Here is a 15540-nt window from a genome sequence, read left to right as displayed (position 1 = left end):
ATTATCCTCTAGTTTATTGGGCCTATCGAATATGCCTCTTTCTATTCTTTTTGAGGCACTTGGCAACCCACCTTACTGGCTTATTGTGACTTCTGTGCTAAAATGAATAGAATACAAATTGTATTTGTTACTGATTTACATTCCAAGTTCAGCTTAATTTGCGATACATTTTTTTTGAGCCTGCACAAAGTCTTTAGGTATTACGTGAAAAAAAGGCGAGTTGTGAGAAAAGCTTACGCTGTGAGTTACGTTCAAACCACAATTCCACATTCCAGACCCCAAAAAGTATGGGGTAATGCCAAACCCATGTGGTAACTTTTTTCCCATTAGTGCATTTTCCATCTTCAAAATATGCTGTACTTTAGTATCTATCTATTGCCAAATCAATCTAGCAATTTGTAAGTTAGAGTTTTAATGCAGTGTATTTCATGGTTTCACTTTATGAACTGTTGCCCGATAACGCTTAAAATGTAAATCTCTCCTCCCATACATCGTGTAGGTATTCCGGGATACCAATACTGTGTAGTTGTCATGTTTTTCAGTGCCTTCCGATTGCACCAAAATCTGGTCTTTTTCTAAAATTGAAATAGTGCTTTAGTTATTAAGCCATTGTTTTTTCATTTTTGTTCACATCAAAACTTTTTCTTCCAGGTTTTTCAGGGGTGTGGGCAGCCAAAGCCAGTTCCTGCAATACGGTCATCTCGTTCAATTTCTGAAAATTTCAGCACCAGGTTTCGGCCATACACTCCAGAAGAAAGACCAACGACAGCAGCAGGCACAAGCTTAGACCGGCTGGTGAGTAGTGGGAAATTGTCAATACTGACACTGTTTCTAGTCCTGGAATTCTGTAATAGAGCCTAATGCATTCTAGATGTTATATTCTTTTTTTTTTACTTTGAGTGTACTAATAACACTAACACAATGGAAAGTCAATGATTGTGTCCGTAATGTCCCGTAGTAAGTTGGTCACCCTAATAAGCGACATAGGTAATTTGATTGTAGAACATTTGCTTGTTTGTTGGGCATTCTGATAACCCAACTGGATTATTCAGTGGGCTTGGAAGCCCAGTTCCTAATTAAAAGAGTGAATTCGCTATTATAAAAAATATTTGTTTTTAAATGCGCCTTCTACTGGATGTGAAGAAGACACAATAAACATGATGGCTTGCATAACTGATGGAGTACTAACTCGTAAATGATTTCTTTGGCATTCCTGTCCAAATTTACAGGGTTAGTGTATGAATTTAGAGATTTCACTAATTCTTTGTAATGTCCTCTTCTGTATTCTTTAAGTTGGGGTGCTATTCTGGTTTAATTTAGAAGCATGACAGCATTGTAGGTAATTCTTTTAGACAATTTCACCTCCCAAATCCCTGGATGTGACAAGAAAACCGATAAAGTATGCTGTGGTCTGATCTATCTTGGGTTTCAGACTTTGACAGTGAAAATGGAAATAACACGGTGGATCCTTTCAAATGCAGGAGTACTGTTGATGAGTATATGTGTAGAATGTTCTCATAATATGAACTTCCTCAACAACAGTAAATTCTTTTGTGAAGGAAACTGAATCACCTCTATGTGTTTGAGAAGGTGTCGATATTCACCAAATCTATACATTTTGTATGAAGCACACATATTTTACCATTGTCAGTTAATTATTTTGCTTTCCATGAAACTGATTGCACCTGATTCTGTCTTTGTCCCTTGGATTAAAGGGAGAGTGGCAGATCGGTATGAGATGCAGGTCACTATAACATAGGAATGTGTAATCATTGTAAATTTGCAAGATTTTTAATTTTTTTCCCATTATATATGTGGAAGTGATAATACATTTAGCAATGCTTGACTACTTTTACTCCTAGAAAACAATTTTTTATACCAATGAGATAGACCAAATATGTAAACTAATGCTGATTCCATCCCATCCTACCATTTTACTAATGGTAATTTCATTAGTGCAATTATAGATGGGTTGAGATGTTTTCAGCATTATCCTACAGTGTAAATCACTCTTCAGATTAGATTGCTTCTAATGTGTTGGGATCAAAATGGACGTATTTATCAATGTACCAATGCAGAAAAATATTAACATATTAGTGTATCACGATAAATGATATTTTTATGAAGCATAGCTTAAGGATGCGTCTAAAGAACAAGCTTGTTAAGACAATATTCATACTTGTGAGCCTACCTAATACACCTGGGCGATTGGTTTTATTGTGTTTATAGTAACAAATGTGGCTGCACAGTGGCTATGTCTTATTTACAGTATGAATATGCCATGTTAAAATAAATGTTTAGACTTTGTAAAATAACATTGCTATAACTTCAAAGACTTGCAAAATTGCATAATTCGCTCATATAAATGCTGATATGCACACATACGCTTCTCCTCGAATTTAGGTCACTTTTGCAAACATAGGAAGTGATTCTTTAACAAAGGAGATGATTCATTGTGAACACCTTAGTTTGTGGTAGACGTTCAGTGGACAGAAAAGACCAGTAATATGTGATTATACCTCACATCATTCAAATGACTAATAATACTGTTGAAAGGCAGACATATGTCTTAAAAGTTTTTGAAGAACATGTGTTCCTGTTCTTTCAAATAATATCATGCCTCAGATGAGAGAAAATGGATATTGTGAACCCTCCTTTATGAAGTGGGAAGAACAAACATCTTAATTTGGAGAGTGGAGGAGAAGGATAGAGAAGTAATTCAATTAATAAGGAGCATTTGTAATTAGGAGGATATGCATTTAACATGGAGGATATGCAAATTGAAAATACTGTATGGTCAGGCCGTATGAATATGTATGAGTAAAGTTTAAAGAGGGTCTGATCACCGTTGTATACCTTACCAGAAAGCAATACAATTATTTGTACAAAAACATATGTAGAGTAGGGCTGGGCTATGCCCAGGAGAGTATTTCTCTTTGACCTCATGTTATTGGTTGTTGGGTATATCATTCTGCCTACTGTGGTGTGCTTGGAGTGCACTGCATCAGGGACGATTTAACTTCTCAAAAGTACACTGAAACATGACGCATTAAATGATTTTTCTCATAGATGTATTATATACAGAAGCAATCTATATATTTTCTTTTTCACTCAGCAGGGCTTTTGAGTGTTTTTGTCAGATTTTAAAAGCAGCTAGACTTACAGGCTTTGCTGAAGCTTGTCATATAAAGTGTCCAATTCCATTAGCAAACCCACAGATGAATATTTGAAAGAAAGTATGATACTTTAAAGTGATTTACTACGTGTCATTCTTTTTAAAGTTTGAAATTAATTTTAAATTAGCAGTGTATGTTAATTTGAAGAAGGAGACAATTGATCAGTAATGAACAACAGTTGCCTCATCTTCCTAGAAAATAGAGAAGTGCATCTAGGTTGCACCTTACAGGGGTCCACATATGAACTGCATAAATACCAGATTCATACACAGCAAACACAAACAAATAATAAACTTTTTCCATACAGCTTTAAAACATGGTTTTCCACTCATTGCACATAAAAAGATGCTCCAGTTGCAACACTTCCATCAATCAATCAATCAATCAATCATTTAATTTGTAAAGCGCACTACTTACCCGTAAGGGTTTCAAGGCACTGGGGGGGGGGGAGGGCTGCTGCTACTGGTCGAAGAGCCAGGTCTTGAGTTGTCTCCTGAAGGTCAGCAGGTCCTCGGTTTGTCGTAAGTAGAGGGGGAGGGTGTTCCAGGTCTTGGCGGCGCGGTGGGAGAAGGGCCTGCCTCCGAAAGTGGTTCTACGGATGCACGGGACCGTGACCAGGGCGTGGTCAGCAGAGCGGAGTTTCCTGTTGGGTACGTAGAAGGAGAGTCGACTGTTGAGATAGGCTGGTCCGGTCTTGTGGAGTGCCTTGTGTGTGTGGATCAGGAGCTTGAAGGAGATTCTCCTGTCGACGGGGAGCCAGTGTAGGTTCCTCAGGTGGGGGGTGATGTGGTCGCGGCACGGGACGTCAAGGATCAGGCGTGCAGAGGCGTTCTGGATTCTTTGCACTCTGTTGATGAGCTTGGACGAGGCTCCGGCGTAGAGGGCATTTCCGTAGCCGAGTCTGCTGTTGACTAGGGCCTGGGTGACTGTTTTCCTTGTGTTTGTCGGGATCCATCTGTAGATGTTGCAGAGCATGCAGAGGGTGTTGAAGCAGGTGGAGGAGACTGCGTTGACTTGTTTGGTCATGGTGAGTTTCGAGTCGAGGATGACTCCCAGGTCAGTGGGGGCCGGGGGGGTCCCCAGTGATGCGGGCCACCATGAGTCGTCCCATGCTGAGGGGTTGGACCCAAGGATGAGGATCTCCGTCTTGTCTGAGTTCAGCTTAAGTCGGCTTTCCTTCATCCAGTCGGCGACTGCCGTCATTCCCTGGTGGAGGTTGGATTTGGTGGTGAGAGGGTCCTTGGTGAGGAAGAGGATCAGCTGAGTGTCGTTGGCGTAGGAGATTATGTTGAGGTCGTGCTGTCGGGCGATGCGTGCTAGTGGTGCCATGTAGACGTTGAACAGCGTCGGGCTGAGGGAAGTTCCTTGTGGGACGCCGCAGATGATCTCGGAGGCCTTGGACCAGAACGGGGGGAGGCGGACTCTCTGAGTTCTGCCTGGTAGGAAGGAGGTGGTCCAGTCCAGGGCCTTCTCCCGGATCCCTGCGTCTTGGAGTCGTGTGCGTAGTGTGCGGTGGCAGACGGTGTCGAAAGTGGAGGAGAGATCCAGGAGTATGAGGGCCGCTGTCTCGCCGCTGTCAAGAAGGAACCTGATGTCGTCTGTGGCGGCGATGAGGGCGGTCTCGATGCTGTGGTTGCTGCGGAATCCTGATTGGGAGGGGTCCAGGATGTTGTTGTCTTCGAGGTGACGGGTGAGCTGGGTGTTAACTATCTTCTCGATGACCTTTGCTTAGCAGGGAGATGGGTCGGAAGTTCTTGAGGTCGCTCGGATCCGCCTTTGGTTTCTTCAGTAGGGCGTTGATCTCTGCGTGCTTTCAGTTCTCAGGGAAGGAAGCGGTCTCGAAGGAGAGGGTGATGATTTTGTGCAGGTGGGGTGCGATGGAATTGCTGGCTTTGTTGAAGATGTGGTGTGGGAGAGGGTCGGACGGGGATCCGGAGTGGATTGTGCCCATGGTCTTGATTGTGTCCTCGATGCTCACGTTGGCCCAGGATGTCAGGGTGTCGTGGGCGGTGGGGTGCGGTGGGTCTTGTGCGGCGAGGTCTGCAGGGGTTGTCCGGGGTTTGAAGCTGTCATGGATGTCGGTGATTTTCCGGTGAAAGAAGGTGGCGAGGGAGTCGCATAGTGCTTCCGATGGCGGGATGTCGTTGGCGCTGAAGCTGGGGTTGGAGAGTTCCTTCACGATGGTGAAGAGTTCTTTGCTGTTGTGTGCGTTGTTGTCAAGGCGGTCTGTGAAGGAGGTCCTTTTTGCGGTCCTGATGAGGTGGTGGTGGTTGTGGATGGCGTCTTTGTGTGCGGCGCGGCTGTCCGGCGTCTTGTCGTTGTGCCATATGTTCTCCAATTTCCGGCAGGTGCTCTTTGAGTCGAGGAGTTCCGGGGTGAACCAACTGACTCTTTTGCTGGTGTCTCTGTTGGTGGGTTTTTTCAGTGGGGCTACGGTGTTGGCGCAGTCGTCCATCCAGCGTTTTAGGGTGAGTGCACCATCATCGGGGTTGGTGGGGTTGGTCGGAGGGTTGAGTGCGAGGCTTGTCTGTCGTTTTTCTTCAGTGACTTTGCCCCAGCAGCGGCAGGGGGTCTGTAGGGTGCGGTGGTGTGTGAGGGGTTTTCGGAAGGAGAAGTGTATGCAGTGGTGGTCTGTCCAGGTGAGTTCGGAGGCGTGTCTGAAGGTGACGTGGGGGCTTGAGGAGAAGATGGCATCAAGCGTGTGACCGGCGATGTGGGTTGGCGTCGTGATGAGCTGTTTCAGTCCGAGGTTGGCGAGGTTGTCGGTCAGGGTGGAGGTGTTGTTGTCGTTGTTGTTCTCCAGATGATAGTTCGGGTCTCCGAGTAGATATAGTCGGTGGAGGTCAGCGCGTGCGTACTGATGAGGTCGGCGATGGAGTCGCAGAATTGAGGCCGGGGTCCTGGCGGTCTGTAGACGAGGGTGCCTCTTAGGGTGGTCTTGGGGTCTGTGTGGATCTGGAAGTGCATGTGTTCGGCGGTGCAGAGGGTGTCGTTGGTGTTTGTTGAGACCCTGATGGTGTTTTTGTGGACGATGGCGATTCCTCCTCCGACCCTGTTGGAGCGGTCTCTGTGGGTGATCTTGTACCCGTCGGGGATGGCTATGGCGATGTCTGGCGAGGAGGCTTCGTTCATCCAGGTCTCGGTCAGGAAGACGACGTCCGGTGATGCGGTGTCAAGTAGGTCCCAGAGTTTGACGGCGTGTTTGTGTGCGGAGCGGGTGTTGATCAGGATTCATCTAAGCTGGTTGGGTTCTGTCGTGGCAGGTGTCTCGGCGCTTTCGAGGCAGGGGAAGCTGCAGTTCAGGCAGGTGAAGGGACCGTGGGTGCGCTTTGGGGCGGCCTTGTAGCAGGTGTGGGTCCTTCTTGGGTTGAGAGCGACGAGGGTGTTGGCGTCATAGCGGCGGTGGTCTTCATAGCTGCTGTGGGGGGCAGGGGTTCTGGCGTGCTTTCCTTAGGCGCGCCTTCGGCGCGCCAGCGGTGCAGCCGCACAGCAGCTGCCATATATGGGGAGGAGGGGAGAGAGGAGCAGCTGGGAGGCGGGAGGTGTGTTAGCAGGGGCAGCGAATGGGCGCAGAGAGAGCGGGCCGCAGGGAAAGCAGCGGCGGGGGCAGGGAAGCGGAGCGGGGCGATCTCGGGAAGGAGACGGGCAGGGGCAGGGATCAGGAGGGCATGGAAGGCAGCAACGGGGCACAGAATCAAAGGGGGCAACAGCAGAGTAAAACGGGGCACAGAATCAAAGGGGGCAACAGCAGAGAAAAACGGGCACAGAATAAGCACCTCTCCTACCAATCAGATGATGGAAACCTGTCAGGAACCATCGGAAAACATCACAAATGATTTTGTTTGGACAATCTTTATTTGTTCCACCATTTGCCATCGTCACGTTGAACCACTCTGTCTTTGACAGCTGTGATTTGCATTGGCACTGAATACTTACATTTTCCCTGAGAAAATATACTAGGCAGTTTCACCCTCACCCAGTTGCACCAATTGGAAAATTGCTTGAGATCTTCCCTTAGTTTTTACCACACTCACATACTACCTTCATTCTTTCTCACAACTTAGCTTGACTTGCTCAAGTTTCTCAACTGACATTGTTAAGTCATCCATCCACGGTCTAACCAACTTGGTAGTAGCCACCCTACCTTTCAATAAAGCAAATGATGACATATTGGTGGTGGCATTGGGAGCGCTTCATAAAGTTTGCAGCCAATCCTTGAGCTCCTGTTTCCAATCCCACCCATTCGCCACAGACAACTGAATGTTAACCTTTATAATTCTGTTACATCGCTCGACAAACCCATTGCTGTGGGGTGATATAAAGAGGTCATGACATGTTTTATGCCCAGATGAGACAAGAATCTCTGGAATTTCCTTGATATAAACTGCTCCTTATTATCAGTGACCCGTACAGTTGGGGCACCCTCTCTCAAGAAAACTGTTTATAAAAACTCTGCTACTTCTTCAGTATTGGCCATCTTTACAAATTGCACCTCCAGCCATCAAGTTCTATGAACCAGTTATTTTGTAGGCACAAGAGGCACTACTTATAGGTGAAGTGGTCAATGTTAAAAGTTTTTTTTTAAGCACATTGAGATGGTTAATGTTGCATGTGCTTGCTGCACCATCAGCTCAGAGCAATTCAGAGCTGTATGGGGGTTCCGGGTGCCATGTTTTAGTCATTCATGTGGGTGGTGTAAGTCCACTCAGCTTGCTAAATGTGCCATCTGCCTTTCATCTCAAAACACAACAGGAGAGGTGGAGGTACACCAATGCACGCCCTTCAACATCAATAATAAAGAAAGCACAATAAGTGTGATGGTGGAGATATAGGGACCTATTTTTGGTCTATATCAAGAGTATTCCAACTAGGGAACTGGAGGAACAGCTATGCAGAATACCAATTATATTGGAAGAAGAGGCCTCACCCACTATTTGTGGAATGCTTCTTCATAGGCGACCTCATTCCTGGTAAGATAATACAAGCAGGGCGTACTCAACCTCAAATAAGAGAGAGTTCCTGGATAAAACTAACTGTCTAAGAAGGGATCCAGATATGCTAAAAATGTCTAAAGGTAAACCCAGGATAAACTTTTAAAAGAATGAGGGGATGGTGTATGTGTACTATTGTCCCACCATCCGTAATATGCCAACATGTTTCTGCCCTTTCATTTGCCAACAATGATCAGGGGCATTCTTCAGGGCCAATAGGGATCCCTATCTCTATAATTCATGCTAAGCCAGTGAGTAAGAAAAATATAGATGTCACCTTGAGTCCTACCTTGATACCTAAGGATAAAGTTTCTAAAATATATCAGAACAAAACAAAAACAAAAAGTATTTAAACTGAGTTATTGGACTTACAATTGGCACTCAACTGGAACAATACATATAGGGTGCTGATATACATCAGTGCAATATAATTGGTACTCTGGATTGCTGTTCTTTCAGGACCCAAATTGGAATACCCTTGTTGACCAGAAATTGGGCCTTTTATCTCCAGCCATCCCACTTGTTCCATCTGCCTCTCATGCCAATGCTATTTTTTGTGTCCCATTATTACCATGGCCTTCTTTTACAGTCTGATATGCCTATTAGAGTTAGCCAACTTATCGGCATGTTTAAAAAGCAGTGTACATGTGCTGAGTGTTGTATTGCAGCTTCCAAATGCCCAAAGTCAAAATATGCCAATAAAACCAGTTTGATCAAATCAAAACATCTCATGACACCACGTGAACTCCTGAGAAGCACATTTCCCTACACAAATCTTTATCAAACTTGCTTTAAGGGACGATTTAATCAATCTTGCATTCATGAATCTAGCTGAGGAACAAGAATGGCCCAACTGGAACCTGCTCCAGTTGTTTAAAAATGGGGAAAGCATATCATCATCATCGTCATCAGGACCAGTTCTAACTGTTTTATTGTTATCAATGTTACACTGCGGCCTTGCAGACTATACTGTAGAAAACTATACATATAAATAATGGCTTCGGAAAGCAAGACCCTCACCTTTGATTCTTAGGGAATGATATAGAGTCCGGCACTAAATCGAAAGTTAATAACTTGATATGGTGATGTCATTCATGCATTAATAAGGAGATGCATCATGACCCTTTCATTTGGGAATAAAAATGCATCGCATATGGTACAGCCATGTCTAGTGTTGCCCCACCACCACCCATTTACCACATGATTAGTTTACCACATTTTTGTCTTCGGCGTCCATCAGCCTTTGCTGCCAGAAACCACTGGAGTCATTTGCAAGATCTAGGAATACTCTTGATCCGCAATAGCAGAAATGGGTTGATTACCAGACTAGTGTTGATAAAAATATTGAACGACATAAATATTGTGTCCTAAATGTCGTTTACAAAACTAGTATTCCATTGGCTCTAACTTTTCTATTTTTAACTCTAATGTGGCTATATTTTTGTAAATGCAGTGTAGGACACAATATTTTGGTAAGAGAATATTTAGTCGCGAAATGCTGCTACCATACCCTAAAAATGTGCGGCAGTGGAACTATCTCACAATTCTACCATTACCAGAGGTCTCGAAGTTATTGCTTCAGTGGAATCTATTCAACCCAAACAGCCTCATAACACCACCACAGTGATGATGTGAGGATACTGGGTTTACACACGAGGTGGTTAGTGAAAAAGAGGGAACTAATGACCTCAGCAGTGCAAGAACATTTGAATTTAATGCCAATCTGTGAAGCAAGTCTGACCCATATTGTACTATTTCTCTTTTGCCTCTTATATGCTCTAATTTTACATGCCTCTGCCCAGCTCTTGCTTTTCTCTGATGCTTATGTGTGTAGTAATCTATTTTCTTTCTGTTCCTTGCACCCCCTTGCTTCGCAGAGGACTGTCTGGAGAACAATGCAGCACGGTGTAAGCTTTTGCTTTCTTTCTCCTCAAACCCATCCCCATTCCTCACTGAGCAGCTTGCTATGGCGTTTCCCGCGGTTTCATGTCCACTAACTTCCCGTTATTTGTCTGCAGAGTAAAATAAACAGAGCTTCATTCATAATGTTAAACGCTCGCATCTGATTCTAATTAGCGCTCAAACAGCTGCGCCCAACACCATCCAACGCACTGAAATACTTCTATCCGTCATATTTATGCAGGGCTTGGGCACGCGGGATGGATTGGGTGTGATGTTCTTCCAAACGTTAAATGTGCTGCAGGGAGGCCCACGTGTGAAGTAAGCGCGCGAGAGGCGCGCGCTCGCACCTCGAGGAATTGCCAAGTAGCGCAGCTGAGGAAATGTGAGGACGCTTTATTTTTCCCACTTCAGTATTGAAGAGTGTTTGTGAGTGTGTGCGCGGCGTGTCTGTTAACTAATTGCAAAATAAAAAAGACCACATTTCACGGTGTCTGCGTGCTGCCCGATTGCCTAAAAACAAATCATTTTTAATTAACAGTAGTCTTCCTGTTGGGTGCCGTGGGCTCGGGTTAAATGCATGGTGGTGCTGCGTGCGAAGCTTGGCTCTGTACGGGCTTTTACTTGAATTAATGATTTGTTAACCTTAACAGCGTTAATGGTAGAATAAATACTAATAAAATATATGCATAGCAGACTAATGTGTCAAAAAGGGCACGGAGGCTGCATGAAGTGTGAAACGTGGCCAATTACTAAACTGCCGGTTTCTTTTATTGAGGTGGGCATGGCATTACACTCTGAAAAACGTGGGCATGATCTTTTAAACCTGGAAGGGGATGTGCGGTATTATTTAGAAACCTTTCGATTGTAAAAGCACTTTTGGTTTAGCGATATAAAACTTAATTTCTCGCAGTCTGCCAACCAGTTAGTGTTTCGAAATACCCTCAAAAATAATGCATGAAGACGATTTGCATATAACGGATCTGATCTGCACATTCATAGCTTGGGCGATAAAACCTCGCGGATTTGTGGTCCACCTGGACTAGAACTATGCATTTTGAAATCAGAGAATGTTATTTCAAGGTTTCTTTTAGGTTACTACTTCTAACAACTAACGATTCCTTTGAATTCTGTAAGAATAATCTCGCGCCAATTTAAATTATGGAGTAGACTGACATCTACAATGCTGCTGCCCACCATTGCAGAAGGCAGACGAAAAGGTTTGAAGTAATATGTTCCCATGTAAAGGAGTTTGAAAAAATATCTTATTTACTTGTAAATTAGAAATATCAAAACAGCATTGTAGACCGTCAAATGTTGAGGGAAATAAAATCACGCTGCAAAGTGGACAGAAAGCTAGGATGCACACATTTCATTTCAAAAGCTTTATTCGGTTGGATAAGTAACCAATGTTAGATGTCCTGCACATCTAACATGGGCTTCAATTGGAATTCCATAGAGCATATTATCAAGCCCATTATCGCAGTTTTAGCGGCAGTTTTCTGCCGCTAAAGCTGCGTTAATTTTATCGCCTGGCTTGATAATATGCCCCCATGTGTCTTCAATCCAGTCTTGTGCATCTGAACTGGAGACAGAGCCACTGAAACCACTATCTGTCTCAGTAGTGAACTCTGTAAAATTGCATTGTTTAGGTCTTGTCTACTAGAGAACTTTTAGTTGTCTGTAGGTGGAAGCCTTTTGTTGACTACATCAACAAGCCTTGGCATAGCCAATATGTCTCGCTTTTTGGACCTTATAAATGTTTAGCCAGAGCTATTGTCTTTACAAATGTGTTTAAGATATGTTGTAGAGACAGCGTGGCAAGAGGGTGCACTCTAAGGCTGAGGACAGCAACTGTAAGACCCTCAGAACAATGTGTGCACAGTAACAGTGGTACAATGAGCAAAGCACGACACGGTACAAAAATGTGGCACAGATACGTTAAAAATGTCTTGGGGGCATACAGTTAGCGTGCATCGTATTTTACACAGGGTGACCCAGTGCCGCACCCAGAGGCTCCTGCACATACGAGTGCAGTGCTACAACATATGACTCATACACAACTTGCAATGCGGCACCGTGATTTCTGAAGTGTTAGGCACAGCAACACAGGGATTTTATTTCTGCAAAGTTGGTTGCTCAGATACGTATTGAGTTTTTGGTCATGCCGGATTTAACATGCCAAGCTGCTCTAGTCACTGTACATACATACGTGCCGTGATTTATGTTGTCTGTGGGGCAATAATGCAAGTTTGCAGTGTTGGTCATTGAGAGTTATACAAACAAGCAATATATGTTGTTGGGTTGAGATAAATATACAGTGACGGTTTCCGGGGCTCACACAATACTTGCAGCGCTAGAACCTGCAGTATTATTCAGTGGAATAACAAACTTAATATTTCTGAAGCGCCGGTCCTTAGGCATAAATGCGTATGATTATTTCACTGTGGAACAAATGATGGTCACTAAAACTCACAGGCCTACTATCTCTGCAGTGTTGGCCGCCGTAGCTCAGGTGCACAACAGGTCCGCAATCATATCTGTAGAATGTATGCAGTGCTGATCCCTGTTACCCTGTACTCTCAAGGCATTCATTCATTCATTCGACAGCATTGGTGAATGAGACTGACACATAGTATTGTGTGAAATGTGGGTCACTTTAGAGCGCACAGAATTTTACCACATTAGTCAATATTACTTGACTGCTTCAGAAGTGATGGTCACTTGGGTCATATATCCTGTCTTTGGTCCCTGACTGCAGTTGCGGATGAAGGACCACGCCTCTAACCAAATGCTGCTCACCACAGGCTACATAAAGATGGCACTGGGGTAATTTCTGCACATGGGGTGTATGAGCACAATTACAATATGACTTACAGAGGATTACTAAATTGTTTTCATGTTTAACGCACACTGACTGTGGGACGTTGCCTAAAGTCACATTTCCGGATGCTCCTGGGGTCAGGTTGTTAGATCTGTGGTGGCCCAGGTAGAAGTGCACAGTGTACACTACGTGTGGTCTGTACAAGTTTTGGCAGACGCAGGGTCTCACAAACTACAACCTTTCTGCAGTGATTGGAAATGTAGCAGAGCCTGGCCTTTATCAGTGTATTTCCTGCACTTTCCAAAGAATGAAAAAACTATGAGCTTTAAGTGCCCGTCTATAAAAGTGTATTTAGCTACACCGTATATAAAATGTTTGTGCAGCGGAAGTTGCCAAACATTCACGTGTTAATATATTTTACAAACACACCCTGCTCGTGCACCGAGATGTCCCAACGGGAATGAGTCATGAGCTATATCAAGATCCAAATACCATAACATAAGAAATAGATAAATATGTTTTTCACTAACGTGAAGCCTACTACTCTCATGGGTTAGCACTGGGAATACCATAATACACTTTTAAGCTGTAGTTCCTGATTAGAAAGAAGTAGTTGCATCATGTTTCATATCTTTGGAATGGAAATGATAAACCTTCTTGAATGGTTAAGTTGGATTTAACATCACTATTTTAGAAATGCCACTTTTAGAATGTGTCAATTTTTCTGCTCATACTTCTCTGTGGTCCTTGCAGCCTTTCTTCAATACATGTCTGGGGCGGGTGAAAGCTACACTGTGTGCATTCCCTCTAGACAGCGACAAGCACAGGAAGGGTGTGTGTGACAGAGAACTCATCTGCTTTCTTCTGCATTCTCATAGCTCTTGCTGGGCAGGAAGAGAGAGAGAGGGAGCTGATACTTACACCTGAATAGGCAGTGCCCTGTTTCCCACACAAAGGGATAATTAACCCAACTGACAGTCTGGAGCCATGGCTGTGATGAAAGGGGAACCTGTGCACTTCAAGCATCTGCTTTGAAGTCACCCCACTTCAAAGGCACAACTGGGTATAAATACTGGGGCTCTGACCCTACTAACACAGTAGACTACTGGACCTGTGAAGAACTCTGCCAAGAGTAAAGACTGATGTGCTACAAGGATTGTCACTCTGCTTAACTGCAGCTCTGGGAGATCTGTTTTTCTGCTTTGCTCTGCTGCCCTGCTGCCTGTTGGTCTCTGCCATGTTGAGGCCGTCTCTCTTAAACCCAGAGTGACTACAAGGGCTTGCCCCCTGTTCTGAAGTCTCAGAGCCATCAAAGACTTCCTTCAACTCTGCAACAGCACCTTACTGTACCATCTGAGAGTCCTGCCCTACCAAGTGGCGTCAATACAGTTCTGGGCACTTGAGAGGTGACTTCTGCTATCCGACTCCAGAGCCATCAAAACCAACGCAGTGACGGCTTTGCGCCGGTCAGTAGAGAGGCATTGACTTTCGATGCTGGTGCAGAAGCCGATCAACGCTATTGCTTCAATGGACAGCGTGGTTTGACAACGAAAGACAGCGTGGGTCAACCATGAAGCAGTGCCTGCATTGTAGCACTGTAAAGGGGTTCGTCGACGAAGTCTTCATCGCCTGTGCAGATCGGAACTGACACATAGAGTTTTTGATGTCCATGCTTGCTCCATTCCAGGTACTTTTTCAGCGGTACCTGCGTGAGTCCTGTAGCCGACCTGCCCTCCATCGTGGTCGGCCTGGACTTTGGTTTTCCCCTGGTCCAGTGCAATCTCAAGTAATCCCTAAGCGCTATTTGACTCTAAGCACTAGATTTTGATTTATTCTTTAAAAATGTATACCTTCAGTTCTACTAATTGGATTCTTGGTGTTTGGTAAATATAATCTCTTTTTCTAACCATGTGTGGGGTATTTTTGTGGTGTTTTCATTGTGTTACTGTGTGCGTGTGTGTGCTGCTCAAATACTTGACATATTGCCTCTTTAGATACGCCGGACTGCTCTGTGCCAAACTATCAGAGGTAGAGCACAGGTTATCTTTTAGTGTGTACCTAGATTTCTCTGACTAGAGTGGTGGTTTCTTCTTGAGAAACAAAAGGGATCCACCCTTGAATAGATATATAACCGTGTTCTCCCAGACTTAGTGTGTCCCCTCCAATGGTGGAAAGTACACAGCTTTGTTTAAATATTTAAACAAAGCTGTGTGCTTTCCACCACTGTAGGAGACACACTAAGTCTGGGAGAACACTGTTATATATGTATTCAAGGGCGGATCCCTTTTGTTTCTCATATATTAACTAGAGGAGGGCGTTTCCACCTCTTTTGCTCTCTGAGCATTTCCTCTTCACTCCCTATTTTGATTATTTACATGCATACTGTGACAACCAGAAACCCCAGTTCTAACACCTTTGTTGAACTTCTTTATCTGTTCTAGTTTTTGCTGAGATAGAGAGTACCTAGAATGAAGCAGAAAAGTGTCTAAGAGATAAGAAATGTGTACTGGAATCCACCATGCATTAGATATTATCTCAAAAGAGAAAGCGCCTAGCCTCAAGTACTACTCACCCAAGAGCGTTGTAGTGCAAAAGATACAGCCTTGAAGCAAGCAGTCTTCCTCTACATTCTTAGTTCTCCTAATTTACT

General features: G+C 44.2%; 1 protein-coding gene across 2 annotated transcripts in view; it reads left to right on the top strand.

The window, feature by feature from the left end:
• The window catches only part of GPC6 (glypican 6), a 3429025-nt gene that overhangs the window by 3006728 nt on the left and 406757 nt on the right, over positions 1–15540 (top strand). Inside the window, exons 6-7 of one of the 2 annotated variants that reach the window (XM_085622131.1) lie at positions 652–795; positions 10045–10074. In XM_085622131.1, the coding sequence (XP_085478257.1) occupies positions 652–795; positions 10045–10074 (174 nt within the window). The remainder of the gene's footprint in view (positions 1–651; positions 796–10044; positions 10075–15540) is intronic. The other variant, XM_085622132.1, reaches the window with a different exon arrangement.

The sequence above is a fragment of the Triturus cristatus genome, chromosome 8, assembly GCF_964204655.1.
Source record: "Triturus cristatus chromosome 8, aTriCri1.1, whole genome shotgun sequence".
NCBI lineage: Eukaryota > Metazoa > Chordata > Amphibia > Caudata > Salamandridae > Triturus > Triturus cristatus.
Note: the sequence above shows the minus strand (reverse complement) of the source record. Positions and strands in the feature narration are given on the sequence as shown.